At 39.9% G+C, this 17,269-nt stretch overlaps 1 protein-coding gene across 7 annotated transcripts in view; it reads left to right on the top strand.

The window, feature by feature from the left end:
- WDFY3 (WD repeat and FYVE domain containing 3) overlaps positions 1-17,269 on the top strand; it is a 186,763-nt gene that overhangs the window by 115,448 nt on the left and 54,046 nt on the right. For all 7 annotated transcript variants that reach the window (XM_049815170.1, XM_049815166.1, XM_049815168.1 and 4 more), the window contains 9 exons: positions 3,815-3,996; positions 5,456-5,687; positions 8,602-8,762; positions 10,402-10,513; positions 10,933-11,123; positions 12,652-12,804; positions 15,276-15,349; positions 15,452-15,613; positions 17,022-17,116. In XM_049815170.1, coding sequence (XP_049671127.1) covers positions 3,815-3,996; positions 5,456-5,687; positions 8,602-8,762; positions 10,402-10,513; positions 10,933-11,123; positions 12,652-12,804; positions 15,276-15,349; positions 15,452-15,613; positions 17,022-17,116 — 1,362 coding nt within the window. The remainder of the gene's footprint in view (positions 1-3,814; positions 3,997-5,455; positions 5,688-8,601; positions 8,763-10,401; positions 10,514-10,932; positions 11,124-12,651; positions 12,805-15,275; positions 15,350-15,451; positions 15,614-17,021; positions 17,117-17,269) is intronic.

Below are 17,269 nucleotides of genomic sequence, written 5' to 3'. Positions count from 1 at the left end.
TCCTGTGTCCTGTCTTGTCCTCCATCAGAGCCTCCAAAAATAGTCAGTTTTGACAGACCGTTTAGGCACGGTGGCTGTGGAGGAGCTGAGAAGAGCAGGGCAGCCTTCTGCATATGTTTCAGGCTTAGCTCTTGTCGTGGTTTCAGCCCAGCCAGTAACAAAGCACCAGGCAGCCCCTCGCTCACTCCTCCCCAGCCACGGTGGGATGAGGAGGAGAAAATATAAAGAAAGGCTCGTGGGTCGAGATAAGGACTGGGAAGGATCACTTCCTGTTATGGTCACAGGCAAAAGACAGGCTCAACTTGGGGAAAAAACAAAATCAATTTAATTTACTACAAATCAGAACAAACCAAGGATGTTAGGAAGTAAAACCAAACCTTAGAACACTTTCTCCCCACCCCTCCCTCCTTCCCAGCTCAACCCCACTCCCGGTTCTCTCCACCTATTCCCCCAGCAGCGCAGGGGAACAGGGGATGGGGGTTGGTTTGTCTCTGCCGCTCCTTCCTCCTCAGGGGGAGGACTCCTCACTCCACCGTGCGGTCTCAGTGGGAGACAGTCTCTCTCATGGGAGACAGTCCTTCACGAACTTATTCCAATGTGGGTCCTTTCTGCGGGCTGCAGTTCTTCCCAGACTTCCCTCGTGTGGGTCCTTTCCACGGGCCGATCTTCAGTCACAGACTGCTCCAGCAGGGGTTTTCCCATGGAGTCACAGCCATCCTTGGAGCATCTGCTCCACCATTCACCTTCATGGGCTGGTGGGGAACAGCCTGCTCACCACGGGCTGCAGGGGCATCCTCCTCCTCCGGTGCACCTCCTCCCCCTCCTTCTTCACTGACCTCGGTGTCTGCAGAGGTGTTCCTCTCATATTCTAATCCCCCTACTCACTGCAGGTTCCTATTCTTAAATGCGTTATCCCAGAGGCGCTACCACTGTCACTGTTTGGGTCGGCCTTGGTCAGAGGCGAGTCTGACTTGGAGCCAGGGAAGCTTCTAGCAGTTTTTCACAGGAGCCACCCCTGTGGCCCCCTCCCCCGCTACCAAAAAAACCATGCCACACAAACCCATAACAGCTCTTTACCAAACCAACATGCTGGGTTACAAGTTATCAAAAATCTGTTCCTGCTTCTGTTCTTTCCTTTTGAGTAGCAGGCACTAATAAAGAATTTATACAATTGTTGTTATTTAAAAAAAAAAACAGCGAAGCAGACTGTTATAGAATATTCCTTCTTTTCATGATAAGTGGACATTTGCATCATTAACTGTAGTAATTTCTCTTACTGGAAGTCAGGTTTAAAACCTAAAACTTGGGAGCTGAATAGCCATAGTATAAGGGAGGAACTAAACCTCTTAAATTACAAAGACACTGACAGTGTTTTCTTGCACCAAATTCTTATAAGAGAGAATTATGTAAGTTTATCTTCATATTAATTGCTTTAGCCTGCACTGGAGCTATAGATTGTACGTTTTTAGTTTGTAAGCCTGTATTATCTAACTCTTTAAAAGAGGCTGGATTTGAAGAGGCTTTGTCAGAGAAGATCTGAAGGTCTCTGACTACAAAGACTGGTTTTTAATTGAATGGGATACTTTGCTTTACTAGAGTGCCACCCTGTCATGGCTAAGTCGTAGTTGGTGGTGTACCATCAAGTGCTGAGCAGTTAAGAACCTGAAGGACTTGGATGGCAGGCCTGCCAGTGCTGATGGTCTATTGTAAGAGAAAATGGGGTGGTTTAGGGATGTTTCTGTGAGCAAGAATTGTGCTCAGAGGTGTTTGGCTGAGAAAAAGAACTTGAGATTATTTTTGTATCTGAAAGTTAGTTCCAAGTACTCTGCTTTTATCATTTTCCTTGTGCTATTTCTAAAGAAATGAGTGTTCTCTCTGTGTAGGCAGCTGCTGAGGTAAGAGGATTTATGGTTTCTTTTCCTTCAATATAAAAGAATGAAGAGAGTGTGGGTCATTTTGCTTTGCGATGGAGAAGCTAATGCACCTGCAGACTCATCATGCCCTCTGATAATGAAGTCAAGTGATGCCTATTAGTGAAATTAAAGAATTGTGCTGAGAGCTAAAGTGTATTTCAACATTCAGAAGATAACTCAGCACCTGTTAGTGAAGAAAGACCTGGGAAATGCTTGAAGGGTATAGGTGGGTGAATTGGGGATGGGTGGTCAGCAGCTTGTGGTTTGCCACCCCTGCAGAGAGGCTGGGAGTGGGTTCCTCTGGCCGTGTGTCTGGAAGGCAGGCATCTGTCTCCAACTGCTCTCACTGTTGGTGCGAGGGTGGCCGATGGAGCCACGGGTGCAGCTCGCCTCACCCCACAGCAGCTGGTGGTGGTGTCAGGTCAGCGGCCTTACATCCCAGGCTCCACTGCTGATAGGGTGAAGGGAAGGCAAGGGCGACTCGCTGCGGTTACAGTACTGAAATGGAACAGGCGAGACATTGTGAAGTCTTCATTTTGACTTGGGCAGAAATGTCTCAGCCCTGAACTACCCTTCAGTAGCAGCACTTCAGAAAATTAATTTTCCTTAGAACTGCAAAAAGGGAAGAAGAGAAGCCACTGTGCTGAGGCTTGAATTACAAGTACCCCCAGTCTGTGCTTGATGTGTGTCTTGCTAGCCAGACTTCGTATTTGTGGCTTTTGTTACGGAAAAAAGTTTTAGGCTTTCATCCTCATCTTTAACTTCACTTATGCTTTGTTTAGCATGATTCTGACACAGATGCTTTGAAAGGCAATCTTTTTACTTGTATCTTCTTTTGTGTGTGACCTAATTGTTTAAGCATGATAGTGGCAAGCTTATACTGAGTGTCTGTGGGCAGGTGCTGGGGAGCAAGAGGGGGCTTCTGTGGGAAGAGGCCAGGGCTGCCCCATGCCAGACATGGCCACTTCCAGCCAGCTCCGCGGCAGACCCCCTGCAGGACACAGCTTAGTCCAGCAGCCAGGCTCGTGGTGCCTCTGGGAAAACACATGTAAGAGGGGCAAAACGCTGCATGGAGTGAGGAGTAAGGGGAAAAAATGTGAGAGAAAGCGCCCTGAGGACACGAAGGTGAGAACAGAAGGAGGGGAGGGGGCCAGATCAGAGATCCCCTGTGGCCCTTGGAGAGGACCACACTGGATCAGGTAGTGGGGCCTGTGGAGGACACCATGGTGGAGCAGGGAAAAGTGTGAAGAGAAAGTCTGGGAAATATGGGTAACTTTCTCTCCACAGTGTGAGAAAAGTGATAAACAGCTCTGTAGGTTTGGAGAGACATCTGTTATTTCTTGCTGACTACTGCTGTAAAAACTTGTTTAGAAAAACAATAAAAGGTCTTTCTGTGACTTGCATGGTGGCACGAGAAAGTTAGTAAAAACTTGAGCAAACTTGTCATTCCAGCTAAAATTTCAGAGGGAGAATAAAAGGGGAGAAGTAAAACATAATTATCAAAAGTCTAAAAAGATCCTGAGAATTTTCTTAGAGAAGAATTAAGGCAAAGGAAGAAGAGACCTGTCATTGATACTACCAAACCTATACTAGTTTGTTAGTGTGCAAGTATTTAAGTACGTTTAGCCTGTCAAACTGTGACAATTTGGTCTGAACACTTCTCAAAAAATGTGATTTCATTCTTTCAGTTCTTGTATTTGGAAGTCTAAACTCATTCTTGTTAATCGTATGACTTTATTCATATCTTGTTAATTGTATTTTTGTTAACTATGTGCTTTCTAACAATTTGGGTTTAATGTGTTGCTGTAGATTGTTTTGTATAAAGTCTAATGACATATTCATCTGTTTTAAGCTTCTTATAACATTTCACTGGTGCCTACTAACTGGTACTTTTCCTTTAGTCGATGACTTCAGTGAGGAATCATCATTTTATGAAATTCTTCCCTGTTGTGCCCGTTTCCGCTGTGGTGACCTCATCGTGGAAGGCCAGTGGCATCACCTAGTTCTGGTCATGAGTAAAGGCATGCTAAAGAACAGCACAGCTGCACTCTACCTTGATGGACAGCTTGTTAACACTGTTAAGGTAAAATAAACCTTTAAATCCTCATTTGTACTGGTTGGAGTGATTTCTCTCTCTCTGCACATATATATGTGCAAAAATCCACAAAAAACAAGAAGAAAACAAACCAATGCATCCTTCCCCCCTAAAAAAAACCAACAAACAAAAGCCCCACAAAATGAGGAGCCTTGCAAAAAAGGGTCTTCGCTCACTATACACAACTTGGAGGCAGACCTAGTCCTGTTCAGAGGAGAAGATAATGAGTACTTTCTCAGGCATGAGCAATAGTAACACTGAAGTGAAGTGGACATGTTGCATTGAATGTGAGGCAAGTGTGGCACAGAGATGCTGCAGACTAGATTAATTAGAAGGATCGTAAAAAGCTGAAGAAGACTTATCGCAGGACCGCATAGCAGATCTAACGTTGAATAATAGGGAGATTACAGAGTAAGACAGCTTTGCCAATTTATTCAGATTGTTCCTTTCACAGCCCTCTTGCCACCTGAGAACTTGTCAGTGATAGCCACTGAGATGTTATTAGTTGATGGTACACATCAGTTGTCAGTATTTTGTTATTAGGTGGAAGAAACTGGGAGGCCAAAAGCAGAGAGCAGTAAAGAGCACTGCGGACCTGTCCACTGAGCAGAAAGTATTCCTGACCTGTAACCAATAACCAAAGAGCATTTGGCACCTGGCAGGTGTGGGCCTTAAGGGAGTAAGCTAAACCTGGGGTGGGCTGTAAATTAGCTAGCGTTACTGTACTGCTATAGGTAGAACAATATTTCAACTTTCAAAGTTTACCTTTCAGTATTCCTTTTGCAGAAAGAGGACTATGGTAACTTTGTTATGCTAATAGCTGTAATACTTGAGCATGTATCTGGCCATACATGACTACATTCAAGAGCCGGTAAAAGAATTTTTACAAGGTAGATAGAAAATGCCTGTGAGATTGTTGTTGTTGTTACATATAGGCCAGCATCTTACTCATGTATTTGTTTTATTGCTGTCTGAAAATCTTATCAGATCCAATTAATCACGTTTGCACTTTAGCTCAAAACGGTATGATTACCAAAGGCATATTTTCACTGGCTGAAAAAGGAGAAGGAAGAACACAAGTTTATGTGATCATCTTACTGCTTTTGCAAAAAATAATGACTGTCATAGAGCACCATGTTTTTAGAATCAAGATACAGCCTTGTTCTTTAGTGTTTTTAAGCACAGAACTCGCATGTTCTCATCCTGTGTTTCCATACACACCTTCATCTTTAGAAAGCCACTTAACTTCTCATCTTTGCATTTACCTTCTGATTAATGTTCTTCACTGAGTTTTGCTGTACAGTATCAGAATACTGTGTGTTACATAGCAGTCGTTTGGTACATCCTCTGGTTTGCAAAATGCTTTCCTGAATTTCTGGTCTCCCTACTTTGTTTTCATGGTACCCATGCTCTCTCAATAACTTCACCATGTTTTTCTCCCTTACAGCTTCACTATGTTCATAGTAGTCCTAGTGGGTCTGGTTCTGCCAATCCACCTGTAGTCAGCACTGTTTATGCCTATATTGGCACACCACCTGCACAGCGCCAGCTCTCTTCATTAGTGTGGCGTTTGGGCCCTACGCATTTCCTGGAGGAAGTTTTGCCTGCCCCAGGTATTAGCACCATTTATGAGCTGGGACCAAATTACGTCGGAAGTTTTCAAGCAGTATATGTACCATGTAAGTACAAATGAAATAGCAGCTAGTAACTTTGCACGGGTGTAGTGGAATCTTTTGTGTTCAGATTGACAGAAGAGGTGAGAAAGGAGAGTATGCGGTAGGAGAGAGGAAAAGCTAGCTGTTCATAGGGAGAAGATTAGTAGCTGCTATTGAAGAGGATAATAGAAATCCAAATTACTGTTTTAACACACTTCTGGTACCTCTTGTACTGAGGTATGATAGAAGTGCTTGTATTCCTCATTTTGGTTTTAAACCAGTTAGAAATGCTTAAAGCTGTCATTATTCATGCTATATATTATATTTATCTGTAGAAAGTGAAATTGGAAAGACATTTTAACTTGTCAGTTTCTAGTGATAACACTCATCTGCAAATCTGCAATGTATTCTGTACTTTAAAGACAGCTGTCTCAAAATGTCATTGTTTATAGGGCCTAAATAGATCAACTGAGAGGAAAAAAAATAAACCCAAGGGATTGTGATGCAGCAGATAGTCTTTAAGCATTTGTTGCGAACAAATGTGGGCAATTCTGTTACGTATTTTAAGTGTTCGTGTTTGAAATTGGGGGGAGTGCAACACAAAAAGATGTAAATAACCTTGTTAGAAGTGTGTGTCCATAGCCTGGTTTTTAAATATTCAGGCAATGGATTTTTCATTAGCTCTGGTAAGATGCTCTGTCACTAGCGAGATTTTCCTGTTCTGTAGAGCTCCCTGTCTTTCTGTGTAGTTAGAATACCTCCTCGCTAACATCAATATTATGTCAGAAGATATTCTTTGCTTTACCTGGCTATCGCAGGGCTTTTCAGTGAAATATAAATAAAAATGGGGAACATATCCAAGTCGTCTTGTCCTTGCACTGTCTTTCTCCATGAGGACCATAATGCTTTCCAGCTCTTCTGGAGAGAAACTGTCACCATCTCAAGGAAGGAGGCAGTGAGTGATGAGAGTGGTAGGAAAACAGAAGTATGTACACGCAGTGTGCAGAGTCTTTTCATGGTGAAAGCTTTCCCTAGAGTGGTGACAGACACCTCCACCCCCCCAAATGTAGATGATGTTCAGGCTGTGAAAGAATGAAGTATTATGAAAAAGAATGTAGCTTTCCTTGCCCATCTTGAGTGAAAAACTTTGGGAATTGAATTGTCATGTACAGATCTGTGCTACATACTTGCTTTTTTTGACAGCTAGACAAACCTGGCGAGCAACTATAGATTTAGGTATCTGCTAGTCAATTATAATTTCTCCTGCAAGGCATTTTGACTGGTGATGTGCAAGTTTTAAGTACCGAATTAGCCAAAGGAAATTCTGTGAATGTGAATTTGTTCATTCACTTCCAAGAATTAAGGTTTTTCCTGCCTTTATGCTAAAGCCATGTTCACCAGGAAGCCCATAGTAACTTAAAAAAAAATTCTTCATTTCTTAACATACTGACTTTTTCCAGTGTGGCGGTGTATTTCTCTTGCACAAGCTTTGCTCAGTTCATTGTATTTCAGGAGCAGTCTGCTCCAGGACAAAAGGCGTGTTTCTGTTTGGGGCTAAGCTTCTGTTCACATCATGTGCACTATGCCAAACCATCAGGAGTTTGATAGGGTGTGCAGTATGAACTGTGTATCTTACCATTTTATCTTGGCCCCTCTTTCCAAAATGCTTGGTTTTCCTTAGTTTAATAATTATTTGTGGAAATACTGGAGAAGGGAAGAGCCCTTGCAGTCTTCTGCTGTTTTCCTTTACAGGGAAATTGTGTCTGACTTGCCATTTGCCCATGCAACGCTTCTTTTGGAAGTTTTGTCCCTGTTTTCAGTAAGCAAGACTGCCATCTTCTGAGAATTAGTCCTGTGTTTAAACAAAATGAAAAACCTGATAGTCTTTTAAGTCTTGGAAAGACCCCTCAGGGAGCAGTTACTAATTCAGGAGAAGGAATTCCTTTGTCTGTTTGCTGAAATGGAGGAATGTTCTCAGGGCATCCATGTGAGCAGAGCATCCAATAAGGAATTCATTTATGGGGAAGCCAAGACTTCTGAAACTGTCTCTTAAGTAAGACTTGACAGAGATTTGACCCTGATTCAACAAATTATGTAGACACCCAGCTTCTCACTTGTTTCAGTGTTAGGTGAAGAGCCTTCATGCTTTTTTTAATTCCATTTAATGTGTTTGACTGGAGTTGCAGACACCTTCTGACCTGGAATGAAGATGCAGAAGTGAATCTTTATGTTGAGCTTTCAGGTGCTGAATTTTTCACACTTCCTTTGAGCATTGTAGACAGCTGTCAATCATAGTGTTTGCAGCACCTCACAAGAAGCATCCACTTTTGGAGCAGTGGGTACAAAATATTAAAGATACAGTTATATATTCTCTTCGATGTCTGGGCCTTTTGGTCTTCATTCAGTCTTGCATCTCTTGTACCATTTGCTAAGGCAGTTTTCCTAGCAAACCATTGTAAAAAAGCCTGTTGTCACGGGCAAAGATGCAGATGTACCAAATACTTCTCTGTTTTTTGATTACTTTGTTTTTCTTCAGGTGGGAAGGGAAGTGAACAGCCCTTAGGCTGTATTCAAATTGAGTACAGGATTTATGTTGCCTTCTAAAAATTCAGATGAGGAAGCTCCGCATCTTCTATTGCTTGGCCAAGCCACAGGCTGCCAGTTGCCATTACAGGCTAATATTGTAGACCTTCTTGAAAGGAAATGTTTGCTGTGCATTGCCCTTTTATCTTAAACAGCAGATTTATTCCATGACTCGTGCTATCAAACTACTCTTCAGTAGAGCAAGCAAGTATGCAAAGACAATATAACCTCTCAGCTATTTGTGAAACTTTTCTTCTATACCTATTCTGAAATATAATTTGCTTAAGATTTTACTCTTGAAACTGAAAAGAAAAACAGTGCTATTACTGAAATGAACTTTTATTTTGTTTTTAAGGCAAAGATTCGAAATCTGAAGGAATCAACCCATCCCCAGTATCTTTGGTACCAGAAGAGAAGGTCTCTTTTGGTCTCTATGCACTGTCAGTTTCTTCATTTACAGTGGCAAAAATAAGGAAAGTTTACAACAAATTGGATAGTAAAGCTATTGCCAAACAGGTATGTTGGGAAATGAGTTGGTTAATACTTACTACTTGTTGGTTCCTTTCTTCTAACTTCTTTCAAGGCAATTTCTCAATGCAACCAGGAACAATAACGTACTTGCAGAAGTTGCCCATAAACATTTTCATGGTTTTAAAAAAAAATTGAGAGGAGATTGCACTCCTAGATTCTATTTGCATTCTTGAGATTACTAGGAGCTATATAACTTAGCACCTTTTGGAAGTATTTCAGCTTTTTAATGTAGATGGCAGTTGTAAGCCCGTTGAAAACCAGTTAAGATTTTATCGCTGAACAGTATTTCTACTGTTGCAGATGAACAAAGCTGATAGCTTGGTCCTCTGACTATGATTCAGCTTTGGAAACCAGAATATTGGTTTATATTTTTCTTCAAAGTACTTTAAAATCAGTGAATTATTTGTTCAAAGAACCATCTATGTTGGAAGGCTGAGAGTTGGGGTTGTTTTGCCTGAAGAAGAGAAGGCTCTGAGGAGACCTTATTTTGCAACCTTTCAATACATATGGGGGGTTTATAAGAACAACAGAGAGGGACTTTTTACCAGGGCATGTAGCTGACAGGACAAGGGGCAACAGTTTTAAACTGAAAGAAGTGGATTTAGATTGGGCATAAGGATGAAACTTTTTGCAATGAGGGTGGCATGACACTGGAAAAAGTTGCCTAGAGAAGCTGTGAATGCCCCATTCCTGGAAGTGTTTGAGTTCAGGTTTGTCGTGGTTTAACCCCAGCCAGCAACTAAACACCACGCAGCCGCTCACTCACTCCCCCCCATCCAGTGGGATGGGGGAGGAAATCGGGGGGGGGGGGGGGAAGTAAAACTCCTGGGTTGAGATAAGAATGGTTTAATAGAACAGAAAAGAAGAAACTAATAATGATAATGATAACACTAATAAAATGACAACAGTAGTAGTAAAAGGATTGGAATGTAGAAATGATGCACAGGGCAATTGCTTACCACCCGCCGACCGACACCCAGCCAGTCCCCGAGCGGCGATTCCCTGCCCCCCCCCACCTCCCAGTTCCTAAACTTGATGGGACGTCCCATGGTATGGAATACACCGTTGGCCAGTTTGGGTCAGGTGCCCTAGTTGTGTCCTGTGCCAACTTCTTGTGCCCTGGCTGGGCATGAGAAGCTCAAAAATCCTTGATCCATAGTCTAAACACTACTGAGCAACAACTGAAAACATCAGTGTTATCAACATTCTTCACATGCTGAACTCAAAACATAGCACTGTACCAGCTACTAGGAAGACGGTTAACTCTATCCCAGCTGAAACCAGGACAAGGTTGGATGGTGCTTTGAGAAACCTGATTCAGTGGAAGAAGTCCCTGCCCACAAGAGGAGGTTTGGACTAGATGATCTTCAAAGGTCCCTTTCAACCCAAACCATTCTATGATCTGGTGGGATTATTTTTAAAGTTAGATTCATCTTCCTTAAACTTCGGAGACTAGAGATTTCTCTTTACTTTAGAGACTGTCTTAATGACTCTAGAATAGTTCTGTTTTGTTTTACGTTATTGCTCTGTCACAGGAGGAATATACACAAGTTATGTTCAGGCTTGCATAAAAAAACCTCTTTCCTTTAGCCCTTGCTTTTTTTTTTTTTCTTGTTTTGTTCAGCTGGCAATTTCTTCTCATGAAAATGCCACACCTGTGAAGCTGCTACATAACTCAGCAGGGCATTTGAATGGACCAGCACGTTCCATTGGTGCAGCTTTGATAGGATATTTGGGTGAGTTAAGTACTTGAGAATCACTCTGTTTGAAAATGATTAATTACTTGTCAATAAGAACTTAGGTCTAGAAGATAAATCACGTAATTGATGAATGTTAATGGTACATTGTTAAGTTTATTCAACATTGTTATATTTTATAGACATACTATTATCTTTTTTTTTTTATTGATATGGGGTGCTTGTTTCAGTTTATATGTAATCATTATGAAAATACACTTAGTTACCTTAGGTCATAGACTATTTTCCAGTGCAATATTTCCTTCACCTCCTCATCTGAGGTGTCATAGTTCTTCTCGTGATATTATTTTCTTAATTCAAGCAGTGCTAGAATGCAAATTACTTGCATGTATTCACAATGATTTCTACAAGAATTAGATTTCATTCTATTTTAATGTATTTTCTGTGCCTGTGCTCAGGAGTAAGAACATTTGTCCCCAAGCCTGTTGCCACTACACTGCAGTACATTGGTGGAGCTGCTGCTATTTTGGGACTTGTAGCTATGGCATCAGATGTAGAAGGGTTGTATGCAGCTGTGAAGGCCTTGGTCTGTGTGGTAAAGAGCAATCCACTAGCTAGCAAAGAAATGGAAAGAATCAGAGGTTATCAGGTATGTAAGAAATGTCTTAAAACAGATCATGCAGACTGAATTTCACTATCTGTCCTAGCAGTTCCCGTGGAAATTCCTTGTTGTGTTGTGGTAACCTGAGCTTCTGCTCTTAAGTTTAGTGACCTCTTGGCTAATTAGCATAACTGAGTTATTTAGGATGGGTTTTACAGGAGAGGGTGGAAAGTTTTGCTAAGCAGTTGTGCATGTTTAGCTGCTTTGCTGAAACTGAGCCTTCATTAATAGCAAGGAACGGCACAACTGTGGCACTTAGATGATTCTTTTCCTGTGATTGTGAACCCACCCTTGCAAGCCTGGGAGTGCCTGTCTCCATGGTCTGCCAGCAAGAGAGGACGATAGGGACCCATGAAGAAAACCAAACAAGTGGACTCGTAGAATCATCATTTTGAGGAGACTGCACAGACTTTATAGTTAGTGATACTGTTTGCTTTCAAGCTGAAGAATGGGGAAAGTGCAATCAGTTATGCAGAAGGATTGGTTGACTGACTTGAGAAGATCTTTACATGACCAATGCATTTTACATTTCTCACGAAGACTGCTTTACTGAAACAGGAAGTTTGTGCTGTGATTTGGGCTGTATATTTACAAACCTTGTAATGCTAATGGCTAGTATAATTACATCAAAACATCATTGCATGTAGCCTGTTGCAGACCTTGGCTTACTTTGACCAAATAAATCTAGACAGTGTCCTCCTTGCACCATAAGCAGTCAGTGGATCATCACATACAACCTTACATTCCACTTATATTGACCTCAGCAAATAGCATGGTTTGAGAGAGATTTCCAGAAATCTGTATTTCTTCAGTAATGTTTCAAGGAGGATGGTGAAGCTGAACAGGCCAGTATGTTTAGAGTTTTAACAAGTTTGCATCAGAAGACGAGAAATAGTAGTAGTATATCTGGTAATTGGTTCTTTCCCAACCCAGATTGTAGGAAGTTAGAGCAGAAATGAGGCCTGAAAGGCCAATATCTATGGTCATGCCTAGGGCAACAAAGGGCAGCAAGAAAAAAAGAAAGTCAGGCTTATTCAGATTTACGTTATCATGGCTACTTTTCTTCTTCAGATTTACGTTATCATGGCTACTTTTCTTCAGTGCCAGAATACCTCTCATTTGTGCATGCAGTACTCTAGGGGCACTCTGTCTGCCATATCCATGGTTGCTGTCCAGGAATAAAACTATCTGAGATTGTATCATACGCTGTCTTAAACTGTGACTGACTGCCAGAGAGCTGAGGGCGGGGGGTGTGTACGCCTAATCCTCAGGGCCTAGTTACTGTTTGTAGTGTAGAACACATGTTTTATGAGCTGGAGGGTGTCCTGGACATGCCACTTTTCTAATCAACCCTCATGCCACTTTGAAGCTTTTTCATCAAGAGTATCAACTATCAGACATACTTTAAGAGCCTTCTCTAAAGAGACACAGACATTTCATCCATGCTTCTTTGTGCTTAGACAATGTTGCTGTGTGTTCATAGGCTACTAATTCTTTTTCTGTTTACTTGTTGAAGTTGCTGGCGATGCTGTTAAAGAAGAAACGATCCCTTCTGAACAGCCACATACTCCATCTGACCTTTTCCTTGGTGGGAACTGTTGATAGCGGGCATGAAACGTCCATTATTCCAAATTCTGCTGCCTTCCAGGATCTGCTCTGCGATTTTGAAGTATGTATGGCTGCACAGAAAAGTGATGATGAAGTTGGATAGGGTTTAAGTCAGATGCTGATAGCGTACCTTAAATATTGAACTAGGCTGTTATCCTGAGAACTTACTATTTCATATATAGTACAGTACAGCAGCTGAGCAGCAAGATTATTAGTAACTTTTTCTGCTGAAATGGCTTGAATCACTGTAGAAACAATGAATGGGTACCACAGACATTTCTGCTTTTTGTTGTCCTAGAAGATACGTTTTGTAGTTTTCTGTTCAGCCATTTCTTTTAACCTATGTGTTCCACTGCAGTACATATGTCAAAGCATGAAAGATGTACTGAAAATAACAGTAGGAGGTAAACTTTCAACATAGCACATAGGAATCATTTTATCATACATCTCCTGCAAAGTTAATAGTAAGGCAGATAAAATTCTGCTTGCACAACCTGTGAAATATTTAAGTCATGTTGTGTTAAACTAAGGAAAGTAGAGAAGTTCAGAAGGAATTGCTAATGTAATAATGGCTGATAAAGAATGCGTAGAGCTCATCGTTTAGTGTTTTCTCTTTTGGCATTATCTGTACGTGACACAGACTGAGTTAAAAGTATCCTGGTTCATATATACTAAAATAAATAAATAAATAAAAATATTACTGCCACTACTAGTCCACCTATAAGATAGTGACTTAATAGTGCAAGTCCGTCTTGCACAAATGGCTTTATGGAATTATCCGTTTAGATCTCTATTTGAGTATTTCATAGCACTCCTGGAAACTTTTATTTAAGGGTCTCACCTCTGAAAAAACTTCTGCTGCTTACTATAGCCTTCATTTTAATAAAATTAACAGGTCTTGTAAACTTCTTTTTTTTGAGAACATAAAGGTCTTTAGTGCACCCACTACCCATCCCTCTTGCTAAGATCAACGATATGCTATAAATATGGCACTAAGAAAGAGGAAATGAAAAGGTCAGACCTAAGCCTTTTTTTTTTTTTTTTTTTTTTTTAGCCTTAGTGGGGTTCTAATACAGAGGAAATTTGTCACCAACCAAATTTTCCTCTTTTTTTTTTTTTCTTGAGGTGTAACGTTAAAACTAGAAATAAGTTTGTGCTGTGTCTAAACATAAATTATTCAGTATCATGTAAATAGTTATTCTTTAACAAACCTTTTAAATAACAATAATGCTTCCTTTGTGCTCACAAAGTTAAACATAGACTTAAAAGGAGTTATTACATCTACAAGAGGTAATATTTGTGATAGAGCTCTTAAGGTAGATGAACTATTTAGCAGAGAGAAGAGTGTGAATCACAGCCCAGCTCCTTTTACAGTGAGGCTTGAATTCTGCTGAAGAATACTCTTCTCTCTTTTTCTTCTTTTTTTTTTCTCTGCCCCATAAAGGAACCAGCTGAGAAATTTCATAACTGATATATAGTCACTCAGACAGCAACTACTGTACAAAAGATGCAATTTCATATTGTTTAGTTCTTGTCTTTTTTTTTTTCCTGAAGACCAAGAACAACTGGAGAACGAACACACTTAAGAGACTAAAAAAAATTTTTAAAGTGCAAGTAATTGCTCAGTGAATCACTAAAAAGAAACTTTCCAAAAGCCTCAGTTTTTGGCTTGGTTTTTTTAAATAATTATTTATTTTATTTCTGTATTCAGAAACCAGTGACCCAAACATTTCACTTAAATTGGATAGATTAGATATTCTGACTCTTTTGCTAAACAGGGAAATGAAAAGATTTGTTCTGGTCATTTTAGATGATAAGATAGAAGAAAAGCAAAAGCTAGAAGGCTTTTCATTTAAGCCAGTTTTATACACCAGTGCACAAGAATTAATTATGCTTTGTTCAATAGCAGCCAATTTTAAGATTTGCAGCTGTAACTGTGAGCTTTCTGGCTTTTATATCTTTTATTACTTCTATTGATTTAAAAATTGATTTATTTTTTTTTTCTTTTTGTAGAGGATCTAAGTCATTTAAAACAGTGTGCAGGAAATGCTGGGTAAAAATAAAAAAAAAATAAAAAGTCAAAATCAGGGAAGACCTTGAGTTTAATCTTGGCAGAAAATAGTAAGCTAATTTTACAAAGAGAAAATAGGCCAAATAAACTTTTGCAAACCCCAGTATCTCCTTTGGTTGGAGTCATTGCACCATCTGTTTAAAGAGAAATTCCAGATAGTGTGTACCTTGTTTGTCTAGAACTCTTTAAAAGTTTTCAGATATGCTTACAGGGAATATGTTTGGTACTAATGTGTGTTTTTTCAGTCTTCACTAGTATATTTAATACTTATCTGAAGTTGAAGAATAAAGAGTTGAGAACCTTGCAGTGAGCTTTTGAGTGCAATGGCCAGGTAAACAGTTACATAGATAAACAGTTTTAATCTCTTAAAGCCTTTCATAACTGTTGGTATATTAATGTCAGTTTTTAATCTTAAAGTGGATTTGTGTACAAAAGGTATCATTGTTTATTCTGTATTTCAGGTCTGGCTTCATGCACCCTATGAGCTTCACCTGTCATTATTTGAGCACTTCATAGAACTTCTCACTGAATCAAGGTATGAGCCAATGCCAGCTTAGTAATGAGACTTAGAGGATTAGGTAATATGTAGAGGATGCTCCGATTTTAAATTGCCACCTCCTTTCTTTCCTTCTTCCAGCGAAGCGGCAAAGAATGCTAAGTTAATGAGGGAATTCCAACTCATCCCAAGACTGCTCTTGACTCTTCGAGATATGTCTCTGTCCCAGCCTACTATTGCTGCGATTAGTAATGTGCTGAGCTTTTTGCTTCAAGGCTTCCCTAGCAGCTATGACTTGCTCAGGTAGCCCACACCTGTGATAATTCTGGCTTTCTTGTTTTTATTATCTTGGTGATCTTTGTCAAAAATACTGAATGGTCATACTGCTGTGGAGCAAGTAACATGAAATGCTCATGTGCTGAATTTTTTCCTCTGAGAGCTAGGCTGAATGAGACATAGGCAATAATTTTGTTAATGCCTTGATTTGCATATTAAATTCAGCGTGTATCTAACCAGGTATGACTGAGGGATTAAACTGGCTTAATGTTCTGCAGGCGAAAGGTGTTGTATTGCAGCTTCCTTGTTCATGTGAAGCACTGAGCACTTTTCTTAAATACCATTTAGTATTAGTTGAGATGGAATATAACAATACTCCTGGTTAAAATGCAGCTTTGATTACTCTTCTGCATGAAAGGTTTAGTTCAAAATTTTTTCTTAATCATCACTGTGTTAAAAAAAAAAAAATTAAAGCTGTCGGCTATAGTACTATTAATTCTGACTGACAAAAGTTACATAAATAATTGCAATTCATATGTACAGGAATATTTGAAATGCTTTTAGATGAGTTCAACTCCTTGATAACTTAATTTTTCTCATCTCCCGCTTCATTATGATGGAAATGGATAAAATATTGCAGAGCTTGTGAGTTCTTTGCGTACAAGTGGTCATGTTTTCAGTTTCTTGCTTTAAGTACAATTAAAGGTATCAGAAGCATCAACCTGAACATCTTACCTGTCTTTGTTTTAATTATACAGGACAAAAGAAAAAAAAAAACTCAAGAATGATTTTATGCTTAAATGGTTACAGAACAGATTGTAGAATGCCTATCTTGAGTGTTTCTTGTTCTACTTCCTGGAAACAAAAATGAAAAATATTGTTTAACTTGGGAAAAGTTATACTGGCTAGGGACCATTTCAGGTTAGTTCCAGAGGAAAGAGGAATATATTGTATCTCCTTTCTTTGAGTAGCACATCATCGTGTTGTCTTGGAAAACCATGACCTTGTTTTACATCTCCTCAAGGTATTGGCATAAATGTTATACCAGTTGAGTAATCACTGGTTTTGATGTAATACTTGTTCCGCTGTAGTGGTTTGAGAATAATGTTTTGTTCTCCTTTCTTTAACTTGTGATGTTCCTTTTACTAGGACTTGGTGGTATCACCCAATTTCCTTTCTTGAATCCTAGCATTTTCAGGGTCCCTTACCTGCAGACTTGCATGCAAAGATTCCATTAATTACTACATGTTAATTTGGGTTTTGGCTAGTAACTTTAGATGAAAACTGTTTTCCTCAATCTTCAGATGCGAGAAAGTTGATGTTTTTGGGTATCTCCCTCTTGCTAGTGTTATGCTTTTATATGTAGGGTGAATTATTGATAGATGAGAGTGCATCTGTCATATCAATGAATGATGTTTTTTCTCTATACAACAAGGTTTGGACAGTTCATCTCTTCCACTTTACCTACATTTGCAGTCTGTGAGAAGTTTGTAGTCATGGAAATAAACAGTGAAGAAAAGCTTGACAGTGGTAAGTGATGGCACGGCTTAGAAGCAGTAAAAGAGAAATACTTTGAGATCTCTTCTGTGCTTAAATAATGCAGAAATAGTGTCATTAGCAATATTGTAATTTTGTTATAACCTGGCTGCCAGTTAGTTGTGGTTACTTTAGTTTTTGGTATTG

This window comes from Accipiter gentilis, chromosome 12 (assembly GCF_929443795.1).
Source record: "Accipiter gentilis chromosome 12, bAccGen1.1, whole genome shotgun sequence".
Taxonomy (NCBI): Eukaryota; Metazoa; Chordata; class Aves; order Accipitriformes; family Accipitridae; genus Astur; species Astur gentilis.
This window is presented reverse-complemented; position numbering and strand designations above follow the sequence as displayed.